Source organism: Anomalospiza imberbis, chromosome 3 (genome assembly GCF_031753505.1).
Source record: "Anomalospiza imberbis isolate Cuckoo-Finch-1a 21T00152 chromosome 3, ASM3175350v1, whole genome shotgun sequence".
NCBI lineage: Eukaryota > Metazoa > Chordata > Aves > Passeriformes > Viduidae > Anomalospiza > Anomalospiza imberbis.
Genome location: NC_089683.1, coordinates 46,182,408 through 46,209,941, shown reverse-complemented (window position 1 = coordinate 46,209,941; position 27,534 = coordinate 46,182,408). Strand labels below are relative to the sequence as shown.

Genomic DNA, 27,534 nt, shown 5'->3' with positions numbered 1-27,534 from the left:
GATCCCAGAGATGTGTTGGATTTTCATCCCATCCATTGTCTGTGAATCTTATTGTAAGGCAGCTATTGAGGCACCCTGTAGGGGTGTCAGGAGGCGTAAGGAACAGGACTCTCCTGTGTGTTCATTAGTGAATGGAAATAGGCTTCCTAAGGAGCCAGGGACCAAGTGTGAAGTTTGAGAAGCTATTTGAAAGCATTGCCATCAAACAGGAGCTTCAGGTCTGATCTCTGTCACAAAGGTAGCATTTATGTATTGCTCCTAAATTTAAAGAACTATACAAAAGCTTGATCTCTTTCTGGTTTTCCTTCCCTTCCCCCCCTTATTTTTTTAGTGAAACTGCATTAGTAAGTCACTGGGGTTTATATTTAATTTCCGTGTGTTTATCAATAGTTTGGAGTCAGTGGGAAGGCAGTTTATTGTCTTTAAGATTTTAAGAACCTGAGTGTAAGCTGCAGTGGCTCTTGGACATTGGACTCTGCTGAAAAAGAACCTCATTCATGTGGTTCATTATAGAGATTTTTTTTTCTTCCTTGTCAACTCTGTGCAGAAGGAATTCTTGCTGAATAGTCCACAATGGTCACCCTGCAATGCCTCTATTTAATGAGCTACTTCTCACACAAATGGATTTCAGAATAACTGGGCACAGATGTCTAGGTATCTGGGTGGTTGGTGGTTTTATTTGGTTTGGGTTGGGTTTTTTGTTTGTTTGGTTTTTTGTTTGGTTGATTTTTTTTTCCTCTGAAAACAATTGTCAGTCTTCATTTTCATTTCAGCTTTCAAGCCTGTTGAAACAGCAGCATTCCTGTCATTGCAAACGTTATTCAGCCGTGTGAACTGTGACTCATTCTGAAAGATTACACGAATTTCCCTCCCTGGTGTGCACCTATCCTCCTGCTGTTTGCAGGCTGCCTGCTGCAAGCAGAGGTCAGGGGGACATGCAGCTGCAGAGCTGGCTTGCTAGCTTGCTTCCAGGCTCATGCTGTGCAGAGTATAGGAGTCCAAGTTTGCTGCAGGCAGGAAGTTTCAGGGTGAGAAATGCTACTTTTGTCTGCTTCTGGGGGAGAAAAAAAAAATCTCAATATCCTTTTCAGCATCTCTTTACAGTTAAAAAAAAAAAAAAAAAAACAAAAAACCAAAAAAAACCTCCAAAAACCCCAAAATCTCAAAAAAAAAAAAAAAAAAAACCCTCCAAACAACCCAAAACCCTCAACAAATCTGAAAAATAACCCCTAAAGGAACAGCAAACCTCGTACAGACTCCCTGGCTCACGTTCACTGTAGACTATGTTTACTTAGGCTGCAGAGATATCAATTCGTGATACCAACTCAAGGCAAATGCCATCTGGTCTGGTGGTGCTCTTTAATAATCTTTTCTAATTTTACCTTCTCTTTCCTGCATTCTTCTCTGGTATCAGAGGATCCCTGCTGTCACTCTGCTGGCTCTTCTCCTGGTGCCACAGACCAATCCTGTTTGGGGGCTCAGTGCCCCACCTCACCTGTCTGCCTCCATCCTCTGCAGCTAATTGCTCTCTCCTACATGTTTTCCAGGGCTTTGTCTGAAATACAGTCCTGTGGGAATCCCGAGTGGGGTTTCTGATTGTATTTTATTGAATGCCAGCATGAGCCTTTGAGGGAGAAACCCCATCCTCTCCATTATGGGAGCTCAGTTAATTGAGGATGATTAAAGGGAAGCTTGATAGTACCTGCCCAACCATAGGAGTGAGTTATGGCACCTGAAGATGAAAGGCCATGAGGAATCAATCTTGATTTAGTACAGTTTAACACCATGCTTGTATTTTTATCTACTTGAGGGCAAGAGATGACAAGTCTAAACTTCCCAGCATGACAGCGGGCAGAATTTGGAGAAGGTGGTGCAGATGGGAGCACAGAGCCCTGTTGCTCTGCAAGCATGTGTCTGAAAGGCCTTTTCTGTCCATGTGGGAAGTGTTTCTAGAAAAGCTGACAGGATCCCCAAGGTTCAGAGCTGAGGGAGCACAGAAAGCACCCACTAAAGCTACTTCCTTGGGGCTATGTAAATGAGGAGTGGTAGGGCTACAGGCAGCCACACTTATATTTTTTCAGGGAATTCTGATAAATTCTGGTAAATTCTGGTAAATCTGTCAGGCAAATGTGGGAAAGAAAGAGAACTTTTCTCAAAGCCCACAAGATGCTTGTTTTTTTCAATAAAATCTAGATCTTAGAAAAGAAAACAGGTTGCTTGCAGAGATTTCCTTTGTTGATTAGTGTTTGCAATCCAAGTTCTTCTTTCAGTGGACATTCATACCTGGTAGATATGAAATTAAAATGATATCACTGTGTTCAGATGTTTTGCTGTAGGATTTGGTTATTTAGATCTTGGTTTCCTTCATGCATTTCTCCCAGCTTACTTGGGTGTCCTAGAATAACTGGGTTAACACATGTATTCTGGATGAGGAGCACGTTCTTTTTGAATTACCTACATCTGCTTTCAAAGCTGATCATTATGAATCATAGTTAGATGCTTTTTCACTGTAATTGAAACCCTGCTTTGTTCTGAAATGTTTTTCATGTATTGACAAGCCCCCAGGAAACTCTTTTAGTTTGAAATTAAATCTCCTTAGTTTATTAGCCCACACAATTTTTGCTTGTATTGCCTTTAAGGTTTGTTTTTTTTTTGTTTTTTTTTTTTTTTTTTTTTTTTTTTTTTTTTTTTTTTTTTTTTTTTTGCTTTGTTTTACAGACTGTAAGATGGCACATTGAACTACAACCATGGGCAAGTCCAACCCCTTCCCTCAACTATGAGGCCTCAAGGTTCCTAAAGTACATTAGCACTTCTCAGGTAGGTTTTTCGTTTCAGTCTCCATTTAGAAAACACTTTGCCTGGCACAGATTGTTCCCTTGTATCTAAGGAATTAACCTCACAACAAACTTTTTTGAAACTGATTTATTTCTAAAGTTGCTTAACCTAGCACTGATGGTCAACATGAATATAAAGGTCAAAATACAGGTTTGAAAGAATGCTTTATTTCCATGTTATTTATTTCCAAATGGGTTTGTGTCCTGACAGGAGTATGGTATGACTGAAATTCTAGATGTGATGTTTCTCTCTCTCTCCCCTCTCTCCCTCTCAGATGGAAAAATACAGAGCACTCTGTATCAAGAGAGTGTATTCAACCTCTCCACCTCTCAATAATAATATGATAACCAGGCTCATTTTACTTCAAAAGGAGGCAGTTGAGGTTCCCAGTAAAATGAGAACAAGGCATCAGACCCTAACTCAGACAAGTTGTTTCAATGATACCAATAGAATCTTGATATTTTCAGGACAAAAAAAAACAGACATGGAAATTAGTTGGTTTATGTGCTTTTTAAAATGGCATTTCCAAATCCAGATTGTGTTTATGGATGCTTCTAGCCTTCAGTATACATGGAAATTCATGGGCCATCATGTCTTAACAGAGGCATCACTTATGCACAACAGCATTTGCGTGTGCATTTCCTGTAAGAAAAAAATGGAAAAGGTGCTGGATGCTCACAATTCCAACAGAGCAGCTGTTTTTGGTACCCAGGTCTATCAGCAATTGACCCTTGAATACAGAGTTGACAGCATCATTACTTACTCTGAAGAACAGCAAAAAGCCCCAGGTGCCAACATCACTGAAATGTCATTCACGTATGAAATTCTTTGTTAATGCAGTGCTTTTGAGGCTGAGATAATTTGAAACACCTCTAAAAAAGAGGATAGCAGGGTGTTCATGTATTCTCCAGCATGTGGGTACCTGTGGCTAAATTCTCAGTAAAATGACATCTCTGCCAGCACTGAGAGGGCAGGAGGCAAGATGATTCGTGTGGGACAGCAAGAGACGTGTGTAAAACTGCTTGTTTTGTTGTACAGAAGTTTAGACTGTGGCAGACATATTAAGTTTGAAAACATCCTTCATCTCAGCAACTTAATAAACGGTGGCAGATGCTGCTAAACTCCACTAGTTGGGTCAAAGCCTACAAGGACATCAATTAACAGAGAGTTTATTGCTTTTGACACACTCAGCAAGAAGTTTCATTCCAGGAGTAACTGACCCTAGTTGGGGGAATAAGCATAAGTGAAAACAAAAAAATGGGATGAATCCCTATTCCTGGCCTGGCAGATGTTACAAGATGAATAACTGATGGGATAACACCATGACTGGTATGAACACTTCTGAAAATGGCAGCCTGCTTATGTAGATAAGCATGGGATGTCATTTTCCTTGTTTGCTGAGCAAGTTTCTACTAATTACTGTGCCAAAGTTCAGCCCCATGCCATTATTGTAGAATGGCTCAAACTGCTGGAGCAGGAAGGTGCCATGTCAGCAGGGTCAAGGTGTGGCCAGAAAAAACATTTTCAGTGCTGGTATTTCATGATCTTGAAGCATCTTTCTTGTCCTGTTGTTTATATGACAAGAGTGAGCAGAAGCCCAGAACAGGATGTGAGCTCAGTGCACCAATAAATCATGCAACAGACTGATGATGGTGCTAAAGGCAGATTCAGGGCTTGATTTTTGTTTTTTTGTTTTTTTTTTTTTAATATACCTTTGTTGTTTTTTTGGGTTTTTTTGTTGTTGTTTTTTGTTGGTTTTTTTTATAGCAAGAGCTGTTCCGTAGCAAGAGCTGTTAAAATTGCTTCAAACTCTGACTGTTGTAATTGCTCATAATGCCATGAGTCAATTAAGTGGCAGCATTACAGAATCTTAGTTTTCTGTAGAGCGTACATTTTTCTTCTGTGTCTTAAATTAGTGCTTATTATTGCAGTGCCATTTATTCCTTGATTGTTATGTGACTGAAGGGAAAGGGGTATGGAGTGCAGTGCAAATCATTGCTTAAAAATTAGTGAATCCTGGGAACAGCATGAAGAGACGCTATATTTGCTTTTATGAATTTTCCATGGGGATTATGAGCCAAGCAGGAGCAGGGAGCTGGTGATGCAGTGTGCAGCTCTTTGAATGTAAAGCTCCAGGTAATGATCTTTTAGAGCATACACTTCTTAAAGAATGAGAGTTTTATTTACTTACTATAAGGTACGTAGTGGAGAGTGCTATATTAAAGGTTGGGTTACAGGTTTTGCTCTTACCTCATGTGTAAAATTGTTTCAATTCTGTGGTTCCAGGTGGGACCAGAGCTGTGCTTTTTAGTTTGGCTAAGACTGAGAACTGAGCCTCTGCAGTCTGCTGTAGGAGAAGGAAAGGAGCAAGATGAGAGCAGTCTGCTCAGGACTGATATTTAACCTGGTTTTGTCCTTTCCACCATTTTAGTTGTTGCCTTTCTGACAGTGCCAGCTCCCATTCCTGCAGCCAGGGCTGGTACTGGGCCCAAAGAACAACTCTTCCTCATGAAGGCTCAGCTGGGTTCCTGCAGCTCTTCTCAGTTTTTGCTTTCTTATCTGCATGGTAGCAACCTGTGCCTTGCAACCCCTGACTGATGGCTGGGCTGCATGGGCTGAGAAGCCCTTCAAGAACAAACTGTGGATGCTGATGCTGGTGAAGAGCAATGCAGCCTTTCCTGGACAGAAGCAGCTACAGCTTTGGTGCTTCCTTCTTTTTCCCCTTGCCTCCTTGCCACTGCTATGGTGAGAGCCGTACGAATTGTACCAGCTCTCCATCAACTGCTGTGCTCTGGCTCCTGTGTTCCTCAAAGGGTGCAGCACTCTCCAGCTCTGTGTCTGCCTTTCCCCGAGTGGATGTGGAGGAAGAAGGTGGAGTGGAATGTGGTGGCCCGGGGGTGAAATTCTGGCCTGAGCTGCTGGATGGACAAGCGGAGCTAGTGCTGCAGGCAGGGGCTCCTCTGTAGGGTGTCACTCACAGGGCCATGGCTTTGCTGGCTCAGTCACTGTGGGTTTGGCTGTTCCAGGCTGCTGCTCAGCTGCTGGCAAAGCTGACTTCACCCCTCAGTGATTTTTTGACATGTCCAGGTTTCTGATGAAACCAGTGCATTTTCAGTCTTTGCTTTCTTGGTCTGTACAAGGGCTTTGACTTACAGTGTTCCTCCTTGCAGGGTCTCTATCTCTTCTTTTGCATGGTTTTTATTCTGGCTTATGCTCTAGATGTCCAAGCCAGCTCAGCATGGACACACATGCTATGATTCCTCTGTTTAGTTACGCACTTGCTTAAATCCCTTTGTTGTTGGCCAGGGCGTGTGTTGGGGTAAAGATTAAATCCCTTCTGGAGCTGAGATCCAGGACACTCTGGGTAAGGTACTCGTTGCAGACATGCTGCAACTTTGTAATTACAGTCTCGATTTTAACATTATTCAGGATGCAGAATCCACTCCAAGGTTTGCAAAGAAAAAAAAAAAAGAAATTAAATTTGAATGCTGCAACATCTTTTCCTCGTGGAAAAAAATGAATTTGTGTACAGTACTAATGCTTAATTATTTGCTTTTCAAACTGCATTGCTCTCTGGGAGTTATGCAAGTCTTAAATTTCACCAAGCGGAACAGACAAACAAGGAAAAAAAATCATCAAATCTTTGTAGCCGTGTATCAGATTGAAAATAAGACTTAAATTAAAGAAATGAACATTTTTCATTTTTCCACTTCTCCCCCAGAAGGCAAATTAAAAACAAGTTAAAAGTCCTGTCTTAAAATGAAATAACCTTTGATTTCAACAGATTTCATGTGAACACATGAACATGAACAGCTTGAAAGGGTACTCTGAAACCACAAAAAAGCCCTGGTCAATCTGTCTTGATGAGAGGTTTAGCCTCATCCATCGGATCAGAAGCAAGAAATGCCGTCTCTATTCACTTGGGTAAGTGCTCACTTTAAAAGAAAGGAAATTGTTTCATGGCAAGTAGCTTCAATAAGCCACATAAATACAGCACAGGCTGCAGCAAGGTTATCTTCTAAAATATAAACTTTGTTCAGGTGTGTTTATCATATGTTGATGTGTTTCTGTAAACTTTATTTTTAGGGAAAAAACCTTTCTCCATGAGGGTCTTTATTTTCCTTTGCCTTTCTAATATTGGTATGAAAAAAATTGCTTGCTGGTGAGTTGTGAGTGGTAGCTCATGTAGAAGAAGATGGAAATCAAAGAGGTAAGCTGAGAAGCCTACAGCATCTGCCTTGAGCAGTGGTGACTTGCATAACTGCCAGGAATTTCAGCAGCATTGCTTGCAAAACTTCATTAACCAGCTCTGGGACAAAACAGTACATTTCCATATGAGAGTATGTTTGCTTGACACCTCGGGGGTGACATGTGCCAAAGTGATAGTGGTAAAGGCAGCTGTGGCTTTACTTTGAAATGTTTGCAGTGTTTATGATGTTTATAGCCCTTGAGAGTGAAATTTTCACTCTTCACAGAACAAGTGCTTTTACAGGTAGCAAGACCACACATGCAGCCTGTTTCCCTGCTAGTAAAACATTCTGTTGTCCAGGAGGATGAGGGAGGTCAGTCCTCAGAGTGCATCAGGCCATCAGCACACAGATGCATTAGGAGAACATTCGCTGGGATCTGGAGCTCATTTCACACAGATCACCACGTAGACCTGCCTAATAAAACCGTAGTTGTTGTCCTGAGAAGCAGCTTTAGGTTAGAGGTATATTGAAAGGCTTCATCTCCCTTGAACCAGTGCAGTTTATTCCTGTGATTTTGCTGCTGTGGATTTACAAAGGGTGGATAGCAAGGAACCGTGCCAGGGTGGCATTTCTCATGGCAAATAACACCTGCAGCGAGTGTGGCAGGGAGGCAGGGTGCCCTCTAGTCAAAGGGAGTGGTTTTGCTTAATTTGGGTGGGTTTATACTTTGATTGAGTTTATTTGAGCTGTAAAGACCCAGATCCTCTGAGAGGGAGGTGCTTTCAGGTTTTGTTCAACAGCACTGCTCTGTGGCAGAACAAGAACATGCCCCTTAGAAACAAATCACATATTTCAAATCACATATCTTCAAGAGAAGATTTCTCTTGACTACTGTTGCTTCTTATTTTCTGAATGTTCTTTGCAATATATTTCAAATTATACTTATCTGGCACTGATGCAAGAAAGAGGTTTACAAGATTTTTTTCCTTCTCAGCTTTTCATGTTCCTATAAAAATTAGGAAAGATGCTGTGCATGCTCAGTTCCAGACTTTACTGTCTGACTTAGTACTGAGTTATTGCTTGAGGGCCCTTCTAGTAGTCAGTAGGGAGAGGCAAGCACATTCAGGTGGAAAATCAGCTAAGCTAAATAGCATTTTGGAGGTAGGTACAGCTTTCCTTTGATTATAGTGGAAGTCTGGGATAAGGTGGCTGCCGATTTTAGATGTCTTGGCAAAGTACTCAAAGTTCAGTGGAATTAACCTAGACCTTGCCCTTCAAGCTGCATGATCATTTATATAAGACCTGAGCTCCTATGCTGATGTCCTTTTTCCCTGTTCTTAAGGATGAAATGTGGATTGAGAATGGTATTTTTGTTGAATTGTCCACTAGGCACAACACAGAGTTGATTTAATCTGTGCTAGGAAGTGCAGATTAGGCACAAAGCTGACCAGCACTGAGATATTTTGCTAATGGTTTTGAACAAAACTGAGCTAGTGTGTGCATGCCAGTGCTTTATATGTGGTACTGTTCTGTGTATGGTCCAGGGAGCATGAGTGCCAGATTTTCTGTAGTGATGGAGCACTAGGGTTTAGCAGAGGTCAAAATTGGTGTTGGCTCTCCCATCAATCATCAGATACGCACATGCAGTAAGTAACCAACCAGGATGCATGACATGAAACACCTAAAATATTAAAGGGAAATACTTGAGGTTATGGAGAAGCAGTCTTAAATCCACCAGTTTACTTCGGCAAACTTTGGAGCTCGTTACTATATAATTCTTCCCCTCAGACTCACTTCCTTTAGTTTATGACAGACAGAAAAGTAATTTTGTTCTAAGGCCAAAAATCCCCTTTAAACATTTTTGTTATCTCATATGCTTCATAAAGAGCAAATGGGGAGCAGCTGCTTCTGATGAAGAGCATTCACTGTGGAGAGGATGGGTGGAGGACAAATGTGAAAGTTCAGTGGGAATGTTACTGGGAATCCTGAATTAAATCCATATATCATTAAAACTGGAATAAAACATGCTGCTAAGGCTTTGCCTGCTTGAATGCTATAGAAGAGGTTACTTGTGAATGGGAGTGAGCAGTCTGGAACATCTGGGGATCTTTTTAGATTAGTATTAGTTGCTTCCACTACTGGGAGGCAGCAATGTTTTTGCTTGGGGGACAGGATTTCCCGGTGTGATACATAATTGCAATATGCATTAGTGAGCTCTAGTTATTAGAGCTAAATCTGCTTAGATTAAACGAAGTCAGTTACAAACACCACAGGCAGGCACTCAAGCTGGGGTAACATAAATGACTGGGATTTCAGAAATTGCCAGCAGAGGTTTAAAGAGTCTTGCTGTAATACAGCATAAATGCCATTTCAGGTGCATCCTAAAGTGTATGTAGGAGCTTTAGGATTCACGCAGGGGGTCCATCGTTTTTTCCTGAGCTGCTGAGCTCAGTTGTCTTCCTTTGAAAGAGAAGGGGAGGAGGGGAAACAGAGAGAGGGAAAGCTGGACCTTAACTCGCGTGTGTTTGTGGCTCTGTCCTGTGGTCGCTGTAGGAGCTGGAGTACCTGCAGTTTTCGGGCTGGATCAGTTACAGGTGTCCACCAGAGCCGTGCTGGAGCGGACAAAGCGGCTTTTGTGCCACTGAGCGCTCCCTGTGCCCCCGGGTGGTGCAGGGGCGGTGCGATGCTTCATCCAGCGCAAGCTGCAGCCCAGTGTCTATTCTGAGTGCAAGGCTCTGTGCCCCGTGGCCCCCTGTGAAGCCTGGGAGCAGGGAACAGCCGAGGGACACTGCTGCCCGCTGTGCTGCGCTGTGTGGCGGGTCAGCGTCGCTGCCCTGCCGCCGGCGGGGCGCGGGGCCAGCGAGCCTTCCCTGCGCTCGCACGCAGCCGGGAGAGGCGGGCGCTGTGCGTGCTGCTGGAATGCCCCTCTGCCCCGCCGCAGGGCACTGCGGGGAGCTCTGGCACCGAGCTCCCTTCTCCCTCACGGGAAAAATAGGTCAGTTTCTTCGGCAGGTTTTATTTTGCTGCTGATGGAGGCAGCAGCTGCTCTCTCCTGATGGCGAGGAAAGGCCTCGCCAGTCTTCTATGACCTCCACACCGTCCTTCTAAAATCATGATCCTTTTTTAAGTAACACGTTCTTTCTTTAAGTAACTAAATCTTTGTTAGGAGACCTAATTTTTTTTGTCTTTTCCATGCTTCATTATCCCTTTCCATGTTCACGTGTGGGCCAGGCATTTTTTGAACCATTTCCTTTGGAGAAGACCTGATTTTCTCTCCTATATATTTGGCTGGATCTCTCTTCAGGCATAAATTTCAGCTGTTAACTAGAGTGCCAGAAGATACATCATGCCCGTCTTTACCCTCATCTGTATTTTTTTTTCCCTGTTTTCCGCCACTGTGAAGCTCTCTTTGCAGTCCACATGAGCAGCAATCTGTTTGGAGGCAGCCTGAGGTTTGTCTGCACCAAAAGCATCTGGCCCTCTGCATTGTACCAGCTGGTATGGATAGAAGTGTGTCACGGACACATGTGGTCATCAGTTGCTGGTGGGCTCATCACTAATGCTGTAACTGTCCCCAACAATTCCCATGCTGTTCATTTTTAGCCAGCATCTCATTCCTAAGGGATTACACTGCTCTTTGTCCGTCACTGCCCCTTCTGTAGAAAGCCACATGCAAACAAACATGTTGATTCACTTGGTTCACTTCTGAACTTTTTTCCTAATGTGTGTTGAATATATTAAAAGAAAACTCCTCTCTTTTCCTCCCACACAACTGTATGGGTTGGAATCCTGTGAATTAGGGCTGTTTTTAAAAGCATGCTGGGCTATTTTTGCACACCCTGTCTCCTCCTGTTTTCCCAGGGAAAGGGAAGATGGTTGAGGAGAAGACTGCATCCTAAGGTATTGTTACAGTGTGCTTAGCCAGTATCACAGCAAGTGTCATACGGTGTTGGTAACTTCCAAAACAAATGCTCTTCCACACATTGTTTCATGAGCTGAATTCATTTTCTCTTACCTGTATGTCATCTGTGTAGATTATTTAGTGCTGACCTAACGTTGTACCAGAGTGTGTGACACGATTTAAAATGTGCCACATTTCACATCTTGGTGTAAATAGCCAAAATTATTTCAGACCCACACCATTGCTTAGGATAACTGTGGTGTAGTGCAGCAGGTGCTCTGTTAGTACATCTAAGAGTACTGCCCTGTCATGGTCTGTGCACAACAGATAAATGCTCTGCTGTTAGTACAGAGTGAATAATCTTAGTTGTACAATTTGCAGTACAAGTAATTTGAAAAAAATCTTAATTCTCTTCTCATGACTACATGTGTTTACGTCAAACAGCTTCATTTTGTTTAAGTTTAACGTTTAGTGCATGATTTGAATCACATTTGGAATAAGCTTGCAGGAGTAGGAATGAAGAGAACATCCTGTTTTGCAAAGTAGGGAAGGCCTGTGGTTCAGATGTGTGATTGCAATGGTAAATACCAGATTCTTTTAGTTTTAGTGTACCCAGTGTGAACCACTGGGCTGTAGGAGGTGGGAATATGGCACAGCCTTTTAAAATATATCTTCTCACAGAGGCAGGGACTGAGACAAGACTGCTGTACAATGGGGCTATTAATTTTTCTTCTTCTTTGGAATCTTCACCAAATTAGCAGCAAACTTTCTCTCAAGTTTATGTAACAACTCTGCTACTGTTGAAAAGTGCTTATTTTTAAATATGCTATTTTAAATCCGTGTCTTCCTGTCCACAGAGAAGGAGAGGCATTTCGTTCTTGTGTCTTGTCCGTACTGGTGGTCACTGTGGATCATGTTTGTAACAGGGGACAGATGTGGTGTGAAATATGCCAGATTTGTACGAAGTAGTATTGCATACATTTTAAATGTATTTTCTCTTCTGCTTATGGCTTGTTTATTGGAAGTTTGTGCAGCAGGGACTAAGGAAAGTATTGTAAACTTTGCAAGAAAAAAGCAAATTGAAAATAGAGAAATACATATAAACATAAAATATTCATATGAATAATGACATCACAAAGATTCCAATGTTTAATTTACTTTTGTACAAAATTTTCCAAGTTCTTAATTAAGGAAAAGCTCTTTGGGAAAGTTATCAGCCTGGCTAAAAGTGGTTTAGTTCTTGCCTAGAAAGTTCTAATATTGCATTGAGTTTGAATTTTCTTCAAATTATGTTAATTCATCCTCAGAGCGTCCTACTCAACTTTTTGCTGCATTAATAGTTACTTTTTTTTTTTTTTTTTACACAGGCTAGGCAACGATGACAACCAGTTTGAGCTCAGCATGGCCAACAGTGGATGTGAGGTGCATCGCTTCGACCCCAGCATCAAGTCAGCACACATCCAGGAGGGCCGGCACCTCTGGTACCATCGCCTCTCCATTGACTGGAGGGATCCCAACCCAGCCATTGCAGCTCATAAACTTCGCAGCAACACAAAGAAGCTGGGCACAGTATTGAATGAATTTGGACATCAGAAGGTAAGGAAGAGATTGGGTGTTAGTTTTCTGACTGCAGGGTTAGGTGTTGGGAAAGCTCCAGATCTCCCTTCTTGCTGCCTGAGGAGACCAAGCACTTTCCAAGGTCTTCTCCTGATAGTGGATTTTTCTTCAGCAGTACTTGTAACACATTTCTTCTAGGGGTGCCTTTTCTGTCTTGCTTTCTCTGTGTGCTGATAACAGCCACAATGATTTGAAATCCCTAGCCACATAGCAAATACATTCTTTCTTCTTCTCACTTCCTTTTCCCTTGAACTATCTGGTGACATTGGGTGCTAGCACATTTAGTCCTGTGGAAGTTCTGGTCTTTGCCTGAGTATGAAAACTAAACTACTCACACAGACAAGTTTATAAAGAGAAAACAATATTTGCAACAGTAATTAGAAGAGAAGAGGTAATGGATGGTTTGTTTACATTTTCAAGGTCACTGTTCCTAATTACAGTCCTCAAAAACAAAAACATCCTGTTTTGAAATTGGCAGCAATCAGTGGGGTGTTTTTTTAGCATTTCCCAGTTTGTTTTTAAGGAACTATAAAGACATCAGGAATCATCAAATCTCAAATAAATGTTGCCATAATACATTTCAGGAAGTTCTTAGATTGCTTTTAAGAGAGTTTTTCCTTCAGACGATATACAAGCATGAATTCAAATGCTAATATACTTCATTGCCTGCAGCTAGTTCTGCTTGTCTTTGTTTTTCAAGAAATAGGCAGCCTGGGCTAAGGAGGGCCTCTTCTGTAAGATTTACAAAGCAAGCAGTGCAACATTTGTTTGGTTTGTTATTTAAAAATGCAAGATGTCCTTTTTGGTTTACTTTTTACTTTTAAAAATTGATTTCTTTTGGTTTAGCTCTACTGATTGGAACATTTTGTGGATAAGAGCAGAGAAAATGAGCCTTTTCCTTCTTCTTCCTAGTCATACTGTAACTGTACTAGGCTGTGCATTAGTGAAACATCTGGGGAGCCAGAGATGGCTTTTCTTTGATGTGTGCTTTGCACTGTTTTGATTTTAGAAGAATTAGTCACACAGCAAAAAACTAATGACCTAATCCAGAAAAAGTGTACAAGTCTTGTGACGTACCAGACCTGCTGAGGTCAGTGTCAGGTTATCATGGTAGAAGAGAGTGGTTGTAACACCTTCTGTGAATGAGAAGGAGTAGGGGTGAATTCCGAGTGTGTAACTTTCTGAAAACAGCGGGCTGGATGGCAGCCAAGGAACATAATGCACACATAACACATGCAACCAGGCTTTCCTTTAGCTGTGTACGTATGACATGGGATTTGGTTAAGTGTTTTGGTGCATTATGAATAGTGTATAAACCTCTTGCTCTGGTAGCGTTTGAGGAGCTCCCCTGTGCAAAGCTATGGCTTAGTGAAGTCGGGAGCTTTCTCCCAGTGGGGATAAAGGTGTTACACACTCTGTAACATCAGATTTTCTGGTGTTTTACACTTGTGACATACCTGGATGGGCTGACTGTCCTCACATTTTTTCTGTTTAGGTTTTCTTTAACTTAGAAGGAAGGCAGCCTGGGAAGTTGTATATTGTGTAGAGACACCGTTCTTCTGGTGAATGTGAGTGGAATGTTCCCTCGACTGAATAAATAAGTTAATTCAAAACAGTTTTACAGAATATTTTCCGAAGCACTTTTTTTCAATTAGAAAATTAAAGCATGCTCTTCGTCCCATTTTTAATTTAAAAAACCCTTCTGCCTACCCTCGACGTTGTTCTGTTCCCACTTCAAGGCAGGAATTCCAGGCAGCTGCATTTGAAGTTAATGCCTCATTTTATCCATGCTTTTATTCTTTGAGATTTGGGACTTGATCCAAGACCCTACATGTGACCCTGTTTCCACTGATGTTAGAAAATCAGGCTGAGGAAGACTGCACAAACAAGATCTCCTGGAGTTCTTGCTGTTGTAGTCTTGAGAACAAAACTTGCATTTTGGGGGTTTTGTGTGCAAGAAAATCAAAGAACTTGGATGGACTCATTTGCACCCTGATTCAGATGAGAGCACATCTGCTATTCTGCAGGCAATACTGAGACCTCATCCATACCAGGGAAACCCACCCTGATATTTTGGCAAGAAATAAAAACACTTTTTGGAGTCAGAGTGTATGTGAGAAAAGATTAGAAGAACTTGATCTTTCTAACTGGCTATGTGGCAAAACAGCCCTCAATTCTCTGAGGATTGTAAATAGCCTGGAGGCAGAGGACTTATCTAGTAATGTATTAGGATGTGGCTGACAAAGGAAACATGTAGTCAGAATATTTTTGGGAACCATTAGAGTGTGAAATCTCTTAAGCCCTGGAATAATCTCCAAAGGATGTCATGGGAGCCTTATTTCCTGATATAGAGACCTAAACTGAAAAATTACTGGTGTGTCTTCTGAGAAGAGCAATATTTTATCAGCCACAGGAAGACATAAAGATGTAAAAATTGATCTTGCTCATCTTCCCTTCTTAACCGCCCGTTGCCCTCAACTTTTTTGCTGAACGTGCACAATCTGTAGTGTGGGGAAGAAAGGGAGAAAGCCACTGAGGGCCCACAATTCTTATGGCAACTTTATGAAAACTTTCACTTTCCTATTCTTGACCTACAGCGATGAGGATGCTGCAGTGCTGGTGTTTCCCATGGAATAGTGATGGGTGCATGGAGAGCTTCCTTTCTAGAGAGTTGTTGGGTAATTCAAGTCAGAAGGGATCTTGAATGGCTTGTGGTTCAGCCCTCTGCTCCAAGCAAGGCCAGCTGTGAAGTCAGACCAGGTTGTTCAAGGCTTTATCCACTCTGGTCTTGAAAAACAACGAATTTTCTCCAGAGCAGAGACTTTCCAATTTCTCTGGGTCAGCTGTTGTCCTGCTGGATTGTTCTCTTCATGGAAATGTTTCTCCTTATATCCAGTCTGAACATCCCTGATTTCCATTCATTCTGTTGACTCTTGTCCTGCTTCTATGCACTGCTAACCCTTAACAAGAAATTCAAACCAAGCTATTAAGTGTATTCTGTATTCCAAAGATTGTGCTGGGAAGAACAATTAAAAAACTTTGACAGAAAGGCCCTGAGCAGCAGAAAAAAGCAAGAGTTAATTCTGTCCCAAATGGACAGTGGTTACACATGCAAATTCTTATTTCAGTAGTAGTTTTCTTCCCTCTGGAGCTCTGCAGGAGAAGTCTCTTGTTGTGCCCTCAGTAAGTGCTATGATTTTACATTCATTGGCGGTATGCCTCACCAGTGGATGCAACTGTTTCTTGTAAAAGAAATTAATCTGGAAAGGAGAATCTGAGAATGCTGAGTAAAACCCTAATTTTATCAGAAAGTGCTCATAGCTTTAACTTTCAGGGGAGCTGTGTTCAACTCCTGGCATTCAAGTTATCTCAAACAAATTGTGTAAGAGTCCAAACTGTGTCATTGTTTGTTATGAAAAAAATGCAACTCAATCCTTACATCCTGCTTTCTATTTGAAAGCTTTAATTTACACTCTCTCTTCATGAACATTTTTTTTTTCTGTAACAACTTGGGTAATTTTGCTTCATTTTATTGAATAGGCTTCAATTTAGGATTTCAAAAGGAAAAATCTTTCCTTCACCTGTTATTTAATACTCAACACAACTTCAAAACACTACACCCTGAAGTAATTTTGATTAACAACATCATCTCCTCCTAGGCAAGTAATTTATCACTTGCTCTTCTTCTCAAGTAGATACTATAGAATTTATTTCATGCTGCACTTTCAGCGTTGTGAAGGCTGATGTGAAAGGGCAAGTATTAAAGAAAAGATTAACCATTTTTGCTTAAAATCAGCTCTTTTTGTAGTACACAAATATATATATAAAATGAAAGTCCAGAGAAAATGTGTAACAGCTTAGATGTGCATGGTGATTAAAAAAAAAAATCCAACAAAAAATAAACTCTTTAGATTGGGAAATGTCCATGTTCAAGTTCTGTAGCAATGAAATCCGTGTAATTAGTATTTACTATGCATAACTTAGGGCTGTAGGGGCCAGAACAGGGTTTTGAATTCTTGATCCTGCCTAGACAAAATCATTTAACTTTGGTTATCCTTTGCAAGGCTAGACTTAGGTATTGCCCAGGGAGCCTGGGGGTTGCTTAGTGTGAGTTGCATTCACTGAGGGGCTGCTGTGCCCTAGCTCGGTGTGTGGGTGCCTCCAGTGTTTGCACACTCAGCTCATCTTAACTCCCAGCACCAGCTGATGGGCACCTGCAGACTGGTCCTGATGTGGAATCCTGAGATCAAGATGAGAAGCCAGGAGTTCAGAAGCCCAGAGCTCTTTCAGGGACATGAGTCCTTGTCTCTGGTGCTGCTGCAGCTGCAGAACAGCTCCCATCACCTTGCTGGAGTAGGGGGCAACAAGTTCAGATCTGCTCTGCTACATGTGGCTTAGTGTCAGAAAGAACAAATGAGACCAGGTCTTTTGAATCTTTGCATCACAAATCCTGAAGTAGATGTTTGGAATTCTGAATTCTTGAAAAGGTTTAATTTTTTCTTTGCTTTTTATGCTTATTTGGGGCTTTTCCAAAATCGCAAATCTAGAAGGAAAAAATCCACCCTTCATCTGATTTTTAGCCTAATTATTTTACATCAAATTTTTCTTTTGCAATCAATGGTCTCTAAGCTTAAGTGGCCCTTTTCCTGCAGCTGTTATTTACCATCTATATATAGCAGTGAAGAACAGCCTTTACTTTTGTAGGGTTATCATACTGGCCTTCCTAAGATTTCTCCAACATGAGAGATCCTGTATTTCCCATAACATCTTATTTGTGTTGTGCTGCCCCTCCTGCAGCTGGAGCATCAGCAATCAGTACTATTCAGAAGTCTCAATGGTGTCTCTGCTAGGGCTCAGGCTGTGACTGCCTTCTTCCTGGAAATGTCCTGACTGTCCTTCCCTGGAAATGTCTGCAGTTACTGCTTATCATCTTGTTTGCTTTTTTGTGACTCATCAGACTGTCTCCTTATGGTATCAGTTTCTGAATGGCACAGTAGAAAGAGTTTTGTCCCAGAACACTGATTATTTTTCATAGTCTAAATGGCTGGTCATGACCTATTTGCAGAAGGAGTAACTCTGCTCAGCCAAGTCCATTTTAGTACTGCACCCTTTTGCAATGCAATACCATAGCACTTAGAGCTTATAGTCTAAATAAATGACCTGACACAGGATGGAGGAGCACAAACCTCACCTCCATTAACTTAAATTTCTACATTTGAGATAGCTGTTGAGGTCCTTACAAACTCAAGCTAAACTGTTATGGTGCAGTTTGTCTCATTCACAGGCAGACCTTGCTGCAGTTTGAGCACTAACCAGAGCCATGTGGGAACCCTGTGTTTGGAGGTCTCTCAGAGAGCTGGCAAATCTTACTGCCCTTTCTGAAAAGAGGCAGTCAAGCTGGTGCAGATGTTTCTACCTGCAGTTGGAAAGGTTGCTTTCTGTAGCCTTGTAATAGTTGCCCCTGAGTAATCCATGAGCTCATGGCACACAGTGTTTTTTTCCTGCATGTATGTATTTTTTTCATTTCAGGGATAATGAAATCAAGGTAGTGATAGGTCTGTATTTGCTTAATCAGCTGGGGCTGCTGCTGCCTGAAGTATTTTAATTGTAGGTAGATTGAAGAGTTTGGCTGTAACTAAAAACGGGCTTGACAACCTCATGCTTCTGGAAGCAAAGATCTTTGGATAGTGATTTACTGCTCACCACCTCTTGCTTTTGGTGTTGTGTGCACAAAGTGCCTCATGCACTTTCCTTTACAGGGTTTTCTCTTGGTCCCTTACGTCTCCTTTTGCCTCATTTAAATTCTCTCCACCAGGAGCACTTCTCAAGACATTGTTAAGAATATTGGTATTTCTAGAGGGTGACCTGAAGGTGCTGTTTAGTATGCAATTGTCAGGCATGGAGGAAAGATCTTTTTAATGATACCATTGGCTGAATATGGTGCAATCCATAGCTTTTTCTTCCCCTAGGAAAAGGCCTAGTGCAACACCTGAATTGTAATGAAAGCTTTGAAGTATTGCACTGTTGAAGCAGAACTTATTCAGGTTATCTTTCAAAAAAGAAGTAAAGCATATTATTGTCTGCACTTTCAAAGCATATTATTGTCTGCTAAAAATTAGAAGGGAAGGACAATTCTTTTTAGGGTTTTATTTTCCTTTTTTTTTTTTTTGTTGCCTTTGTTGTGGTTGCTAAGACCCTTCAGAAAAAAAGTCTAGTAGGTAGTAAAAAAGGTAGTAAAAATCCACTTTCCCCCAGCTTTGCTAGAGAGCTGTGCAAACTGTATTCAATTCCACCTTCCTATTTGACTATTTCAGTGTCTAAGAGTTGCGGAGGAGCATGACACTCACTGCAGGCACTGTGGAGTCAGCATAGCTGTGCTGCTGCTGTAGGAAACCAGTCAGTGCTGTTCCCTCCTCCTGCCAAACCTGGAGCTCGGCAGGAGCCTGGGGAGCCTGCCCTGCTTCACAGGTCACCAGATGCAGGTACCTGCTGAGCTGAGACCTGTATGCACGCTCCACAGCTCCTCCTTAAGCCACTAACCCTGGCTTAAACACAGTAATGTGAATTTTACGGTTTTAATTTGGCCGAGGTACTGAATATCTGATCAGGGTGGTGGCCCATGGTGTGGCATGGGTTTAATGAGAATTGAGAGCAATCCCTTTCTATGAGCATCCTGGTTTTTCTCCACTACCCATCTTTCTCATGATTTCCCAGTAGTGTTGACATTAACAAGCACTTCAGATAAATGCCCTATCCAGAGCCTCTAGGAGCTTTCTAAAAAAATGTACCTTTTTTTTTCCTCCCCACATTTGTCCCTCCTCCTGTCATGGTTTACAAGTTCTTGTCGTTGGAATTGGCCATGTCTTTTTTAAAAACTTTCACCTTAGTGTCTGGATCCTTTCTGGTCTCTCTTTTGATCTGACAGCAGTTTAAGGTTTCATTCTCAAAAATTTGAAATCCAGAGGTCAAAGGCTTAGCAGTTCTTCCTGCCCCTCCTGTATGCCTGTCCCAGATGAAATCTGAGTTGTGCAAGCATTTTGTGATGTTTTTTATTCATGTTTTCAGAAATGTACATGCAGCTTTTTTGCTCTCATGGTTGCAAGCAAATAGAAGGGAGGCAGGTTGGCACCTTGGACCAGAAATGGAATGAAACAAATAGATCCCTGTGGAGGGGTGCAGTCTCAAAGGACTTTATTGCTTTGGCAAGTGCAGATGGGAACCAAGTCCTCCACCAGATTTGACTGGAGCTACTTGGATATACCAGGGCTGCTGATTCTCATCCTGCAAGAGATGTTCTTTAAGGTGTGGTGGACATTTTTTGAAGATGGGACTCTGATTCCTTTCTTCAATTACTTACATTTTTAAGGCCCCCATGGGCACTGTGTTAATAAACCATAGAAGGCCAAAACACAGCCAAAATGCTCTTTACTCTGAGCCACTGTTTTGTGGTAGCCTATGCTGTCTGTCCCTTGCACTGCATGCACACACTTGCAGGTCTTGTTCCTCAGGGCTTTGGAATCAATTGTTGCTTCACCATTTGCCTTCTATTGCAAACCTCCTGTGCCAGCAGCCCCCTTGTCCTGCTGCAATGTGCTTGACCTGTTGCTGCTGGCTTTCACTTTCAGCAAGACCAGGATAATGTGGCTTTACGCAAGCATGGAGCTGTGTCCCACCATCCGTGCTTGGTGCTGGGGCAGCACAAACAGACTGCAAATGTTTCTTCCCCTCTAATGAAGAGGCTTGAGGGTCTAGCATACACCACTTATTCTTTTGAGTAAATATCCGTTCCCACAGGCATCCAGCAGTGTTTGACAGAGAAGATCAAAAGAGCAGAAAGGAAAGGGTTTCCCCCCTTTGCTGGGGGAATGGGCAGCAGGACATCTCCTGCAGGATTAGATGGCTGAATGCACATTTTGTAAAGCAACCCATGCGCTCAGCCAGGGCTGCACACAGAGCGGCTGCGCTTCCAGCTCGGCTGCTGGAGCAGTGCATGCAGTATTTAAAATATCTGTTTGCAGCATGGGCATTGGCAAGCAGAGCTTTTGCAGCTGATCAAACTGTTAAATTATTTAAAGTCAGGGTTTCTGCAAACCTCTTATGGGATTTTTCCTACTTGGGCAATCTAGACATTGGATTGAAGGACTAGGTGAGGGGTCTGGGTTGTTTTCATCTTTTAGTGTGCAGCAGGAGAGCCATGCGAACTAGAAAAGGTAACATGTGCAAATGGGAGCTGGAGCAGTGTTTCTGAGCAGAGGCACACACTTGTGAGCTGCTGCCACTCGGAGCAGATGAGGAGGTCAATGTTTGCGGGCTTATGTCCTCATGGTGACTTTTCATCATTTCCTCTGAGAAAGCATCACTTGCAGTCTTCAGCTAGTGAGTGGTGAGGTTCCTGTTGCCTGCTCTGGAGACTAGTCTCAGTTTAAAGAAATGGGGAACAAAGATTTTTGATGCTCATTTTTTCTTGTGGGGGGAAGGTCTTCTCCATCAGCCACGTCCATGTGCAGTGGGTGCCTGCTCCATGGAGAGGGTTTGTAGAATCTGTTCTCTGGGTCACTGTACAGGAACTTTGGTCTTGCTGGGTAGCAAGCTAGACAAGATGTCTGGCTTCAAGATCATTCTAGTTAGAGCTAGCTAAACCCATCAAACCTGCCTGAAAATCAATTCAGGCTTGGGGACCTGTATTATTGTATGACCAGAAGATGATTAACAAGTGACCTGCTGTCTCTGACTAGTCCAGTGTCCAACACAAGATAGGAGAGTTGCCAAGAACTCGTCCCATGACAAAAAAATGATGTTTGTGGTGACAGAATGCTTCAGGTGAAAACCTGTGACCTCCTGACCAAATGCAGCCAGGGAGAAAGGATTTCAGGCCATGATCTTGTAAATTATCGGGGGGTTGTTTGTCCAAAGATTATGTTGTCCATTGGTAAAGTGTCATTAAAAGGACAAAAAGACAAAACAAAGGAAAAAAAGAAGCCTTCTGCCAGCTAAAAGGTCTCTTCTCTGCCTGCCCACTGGAGTAAGATGAGTTGCTGAACTGGTCCAGTTAACTGGACTGGATGGGGTCTATGTATCTTTTATTCTGTAATGGGTCCTCAGAGAGAAATTGCTTCCAGATGGAGAGAGTATATGGGAAATATCTTGGCATGAGACACCAAGGGAAGTGGGGAAGAGATGGGGAGTTAAAGTGCCAGGTTGCCCCAGACCTGGGCTCTGAGGCTGTGGGAAGGAAAGACTTGGGGTGCCAGTATTGATCTGTCCTCGGAACAGTTACCCATGGGAGAGCATGGGCAAAGTGCTCAGAGTGCTCCTGAGCACACAGCTGAGATTGATGCCTCCTGCATGTGCTGGGTGGGCTTTCTGGATGGGTGCATTTGTCTGGGGCCATTACTGCATCTGGCAAGCTGTTGCTGTACTGATAGTTGGCTGTGAGAAAGTTAAATAAGTTTTTAAAATATTATTTTGAAACATTCTCTCTGATTTAAGAGGTAAACATAGTATTACTTAATATCCTGCTTCTGCTGTGTAATGGGTTCATGAAAGTACATCGTCAGAACTGAGAGGACCTGAATTGACCAGGACTGTCACTTGTGAGGCTGTGGAGAATCAGTGGTGAGAGCAGAGGTATGAAGCTTGCCTGCACTCACTGCAGGTTTTCTGTTTTGGTGATGTGTATATTGTATGAGTAACTTCAACTGGACAGTTGCCCTTTACTGTAAAGACCAAAGACCCTGTAAGCACCCAACTGCACAAATCAGCTTTGTGACTTTGATGCCTTAAGCAGATTCTTGAAGATGTGCCTGATCTGTCACACTGAGAGTGTATAATCTCAAATGACACATTTGTTCCAGAGACAATTTGAAACTGGCTGTACAGACCACCAAGAGAGGTGTAAATGTGAGCAGGAAGGAAGGGAAGTAATTTGAAAGAGAAGTGCTGCCGGTTGGAGCTGTACATCACTGCTCAGTGGTGACTGACTTTTCTCCTGATTTCAGCACCCGTGTTGCTCTGGCCAGGCCCCCAGCAGTCCTGGTCTCCCCAGCAGATGGCTCAGAGAGAGACAGGATGTTTCCCCCTCCCACCGCTTGCAGGGAGCATGGGAAGAGACAGCCACAAGCTGCTGGGAGCGTAATTTGCTATTAGGTTATGTGGCATCCTGGCTGCCCTCAATTACAGCCTTCACTCAGAATAAAAGGGAATGAAAGGGACTTTACATCCAAGCCATCTCCTGCTGGTGAGGACAGGCTGTGGATGCATTTTGAGAGGAAAGAAAATGAGGGAAGTATCATGCTGAAAATCTGCATGTGGGAAAAGGATAAGAGGGAAGTTAGAGTTAAATAAAACACACCCAAGCACCTGCTGTTACCTGCAAAGACATGCTATAAAAATGTAAATTAAACTATTTTTTCTAGAGTTTTGTTTTCTGAGAATAGAGAATTATACTTAGGGAGAGAGGGGAAAAACTGATGCACAAGCCAGCAGACTTTTTCTTGCTGTACAGCTGATGTCAAAATGGTAGCCTGGTATCACAGGGAACCAGAGCAGAGGAATATTTTTCTCTTGCACTATGGGAGCAGCCCTGCAGTTCAGGAGGCTGGGGTGGTTCTGAGCTCTGTCCCTGTGCCTGAAAGCTGTAGCCAGCTCTCCTCTCCCTCGTCCCAAGCTTACACTGCCTGCTCCCACAGAACTGGAGGGATCCTCTGTACCTGATTTGCATTTGCTGGTTTTGCCTTTCCTGGCTTCCACTTCCACATGCTGAGCTCATGCTGGAAGTAATACAGCTAAATTGCTTCTTCCAGCTACTCACTCTCAATTGACTCTTCTCCATGGGGAGCTTTAAATGATGCCCACGGGGCAGCACAGAGCCTGAAATCCCCCTTAACCCTGGTATTTCAAAAGCGGTCAAGGTGAACAGAGTTCAGATCTCTGCTTTAGGAAATGATGCACACTTGTCATTACTTAGTCATTACCCTAAAAAGACGAAATGAGCCTTCATACAGTATATGTTGACCTTCACTAAGTAAAACACAATTTTTCAGCTTTTTATATGCCTGCTTGTGCATGAACATGGCCCCCCACCTTTTTTTTTTCCTCCAAGTGTAAGTGGTACAATGCTGCAGTGCTTTTTCAAGGGAGCCAAACTGAGAAAACATTCTGAAATCCACATTTTTTACTTTTCTGTGATAACCTAGTTAGTTTATGGAGGATAAGAGGATTTGTAGAAGATAAGAGGAACCAGCCTTTGTGAGTGCTTGAAACTCACTGCCATACTTTACCTTCAGGCACTGTAGATCTTTGCCCTCCAGGATTTATTCACAGCAGCCATCTCCAGCTGTGCTCCCGGGTGAATTAGAGCTCTGAATTTAAAGATTTGTCCACTATCCTTTCACTGGCACTTTGGATCAAGGCAACTGGAAGGTGGTAGTGCATTTCTTATCGCTAGTGCACTGCTTATCACCGATGGTAAATATCTCCTGAGCTGTCTCATCATCACAAAACTTGCATTTGGTGTTAGCAGGATGCTTGTAATTTGCTCAGATATGCCTAAACAGAGGCGTTCTGCCATTCATTTTACACTATCCATGGCATGCACTGGAGACTCTGGGCAGAGAGGGAACGCCTTGCCTGGAAGGCAGTCATGAAAGTTGATGGGTTGAGACAGGTACCTTCCTCCCTTCAGGTTTCTGAGCAGTGCAGGGCACTAACAGCAACAAAGACTCTCTGGTTTGTGTATGCAGCACATCTCCACTAGCCTCGTGTTTCTTTTCTGGTAATTTCATTATGTGTTCAAGCTGTTATCATGGTAACTCATTTTCTCCTACTGAAACACTGGTTACCAGCCATTTTTCAAATCAATTTTGCAAATATAGCACAGAGCATGCAGAGTGCCTGCTGAGCAGCCAGAGCAGCACTTAGCGTCACAGGAGAAAAACAAACAAACCTGAAGGACTGGAAACATTACCATGGGAAAAAGATGTCCTACTGATGCCATAAAGTAAGATCATGGGAAAACAAAACCAAATGCCTAGAAACATTTCTTCCCCTATCCTTCCACTCCCTCCCCACAAGAAAAAAAAAAAAAAGTTTGAATAATTTGTCTGCTTTCAAAGTTACATAAGTCTCCCAGAGATAACAATCTGTGGTTTCTTAAGTGCGGCAGTGTGGTCCTGTGGCAATTGCACCCGTGTGGAACCAACTGCCTGCAAAACTGCATTACGGGTAGAGATATGAGTTGGTTTTTGCAAAATAAATAACCAGTTTAAATGTATGAAGGAAAACAAGTGAGCTCACCCACCAGCTGAAATGCCATGAGCTGGATCATTTAAATTCAGCCTCCCCTTGAACCCAAAGGAGCGCTGTGTTCAACTGTTTCACTGACCCGCGGATGGACAGACTGACAGGCTCTTTGTTAGAGAGGCAAGTTAGGAAATACCAGAGCTAAGGTTGTCTGTGCAACCTTCCTTTCTGCTCCCCATGCACACATACCACAATATGGGCTTTAATTCCATGGTCCCTCTGTCATTTTCCACTGGCCCCCTGCCTCCTACAGAGTGAAGGAGGCACAATGCCTTCTTAATGAGCAGACAAGTGGTGGCTTGGCTTATTATGATTCACTCTGTGACTGTGGACCTCATTCAAGTCCTGCTCTGAAAATGTGGTGTTTTGTTTCCAGCTGTTTTACAGCTTCTTCCACCCAAGTCTCGCAGCCCTTCACGAGCTCAACCCCTATTTGGTGATTAACACCCTTGTTTTACAGATGAAGAACAGAATGGGCAAGTGCCTTGGAATCTACAGATTCTTGCCATGCCATGGCCATCCATAGTGCTGGGGCACAGCCCCTGAGGAGGGCTGACGTGTCTGTGAGCTCTGCACCCCAGCACCTCAGTCCCTGGCATCTGCCCTCAGCCGTCCATGGAACAAGGGAAGGTGGATATGGCCACCCCTTGCCATGGCCCTGTGGTTTCTTGGCCATGGCCCATGCAAAGCACATCTTGTACTGGAGATGTACAACCAGAGCAGTGCTGAACCAGGGCTGAGGGGTCTGTGAACCCCACAGATGGGGCATGACACCCGCTAGCTGCCCTGGGATGGGGCAGCTTAGGAGAACAGTTGCCTCGGAAGTGCTTTTACATTACCTGCCCAAATCTCTCTCCTCTACCTGCACAGGTGCCTTTTTTGATACTGCCACAAATGGTTAAGGTAGACTGCCAGAGAGAATCTGGGGGTTTTGTTGGTTTTGGGGTATTGTTGGTTTTGTTTTGGGTTTTTTTTCCTTGGTTTGATTTTTGGGTTTTTTCTTTTTTTTTTTTTCCTTTTTTGTTTTAGGAATTCTTGACTAAATAAAGTCTTCAGTTTTTCACTTCAAACACATCTTGAGTCTGAGCAGATGGGTAGAAGCATCAGCTCAGGTGGAACTGGCACAGGCAAACCCTACTCTCACAGTGTAGGACTTTCCCCTGCTGGGCTCTGGAAAACAAGCTGAGCTCTGCAGCTTGTGACCACTGCTGCACTGTGGTCATTGTTTTCTACCAGGTGTGAAATGGTGATGAAATGCTCTTTTTATGTTAAAGCATCAGCTCCCCTCCCCAGCTAATCTCCAAGCAAAGTCAACCCCCAGTTGTGTTGGGCTGTGAGAAGTTGGATTGCTGAATATCTCACTACAAAATTAAATAATGGTCTAAAACTAGAACACAGCACATTTGTGTTAGATCTGTTATTCCTTTCAAACGCCTTCACATCTTTTCTGCTAAGCCTTTTCTTTTGGAGGAGCTGCCCTTAAAATCCTGAAGACTCTGCATGGTTATCCTTTGTTTCTCTAGGCATTGTAGTGATGCCTGTAAAAGCTTCAACCAGCAGCTTGGCCAAGGGCAGCTGATCACTTGAGCTGTTTGCAGCATTCCTTTTTTGCTTTGGTCTTCTCTTGCATTTGTGTGATGCATGTAGCATATGGCTCACGAGCACCCTACTCAACTATGGTGCAGGTAATCACTGCTAGTGGGTTTGGGTCTGTCGTTTGGTTCTGTTTATTTTTTTCATAGCTGTGATGCCACCCAAGGATTGTGAAGGAACCAGCAACATGCTTTGGTTATAGGAGGCACTTGGAATATGCAGCTTTTCCACCATGAATTGGAGGCAGGAGGAAAAGGGCTGTGAACAGTCAAGCATGAAACCCTGTATACTCCCTGTGTTAGTCCTCTAAGTCTTTTTGATTTATTTCTTTTAATACCAAATTAATATCTGTGTATTGAAAAATGGCCAACACTGGCCTCAAATGTTACTATAACTGCAAAGTTTCTCATTTTCACATAGTAATGGTGCTTTTGTTGCAGATTGATGTCCTCAAGGCAGACGTGGAGAGCGCCGAGTGGAAAATTTTGGAAAATCTAATCCTGGAAGATGTTGTTGAGCAGATAGGACAGTTGGTCTTTGAGGTGCACATCCACTGGCCTGGGTTTGAGGTCAGTGGCAATGACAGCGCCGTGGTGCGGTACTGGTACAGTCTGCTCCGAGAACTGGAGCTGAAGGACTTCAGGCTTTTCCATACCTACAAAGACTTATCAAAACCACAGATGTTTCTGAAAAAGGAAGCCTTCAACGCCAGTAGCTGTTACACACTGAGCTGGGTAAATACAAGATGGAAATAGCAGACAGGAATTTATGATGTGTGATTGCGAGCCATCTGGCCCCGTAGCATTATTGAAGAGGATTTTGGTGTCACTGGCTAAAGTTGCTAAATATGCACGCAGTGAGTGCTAACAAAATGAACTGGCTTTTATATGTTATCAAAAGAACTGGCACCAGGAAAAGATACATGGTGCAGATTTGTATAGCAATATATTTGCCAGTGGGTACATTGTCCCAGAGGACAGGGGTTTCTGTAAAGGTTTGTCTGGGGGAGCTCTGGGGGAGCTGCAGCTGTTTGCTGCAGCCCGGCTTTTCCAGGCTGCCCCATGCCTGAGCATGCCAGCAAGGAGGGCATCCCTCTGG

General features: G+C 42.9%; 1 protein-coding gene across 5 annotated transcripts in view; it reads left to right on the top strand.

Annotated features, from left to right (window-relative positions):
• The window catches only part of METTL24 (methyltransferase like 24), a 44,489-nt gene extending 17,288 nt beyond the window's left edge, over window positions 1–27,201 (top strand). For 2 of the 5 annotated variants that reach the window (XM_068184236.1, XM_068184237.1), the window contains exons 2-5: window positions 2,719–2,817; window positions 6,620–6,759; window positions 12,294–12,522; window positions 26,877–27,201. In XM_068184236.1, coding sequence (XP_068040337.1) covers window positions 2,719–2,817; window positions 6,620–6,759; window positions 12,294–12,522; window positions 26,877–27,191 — 783 coding nt within the window. In that variant the 3' untranslated portion in view covers window positions 27,192–27,201. Of the gene's footprint in view, window positions 1–2,718; window positions 2,818–6,619; window positions 6,760–9,949; window positions 10,524–11,376; window positions 11,507–12,293; window positions 12,523–26,876 lie in introns of those variants that run through there. The other 3 variants (XM_068184238.1, XM_068184239.1, XM_068184240.1) reach the window with 3 other exon arrangements.
• Window positions 27,202–27,534: the final 333 nt, after the last annotated feature.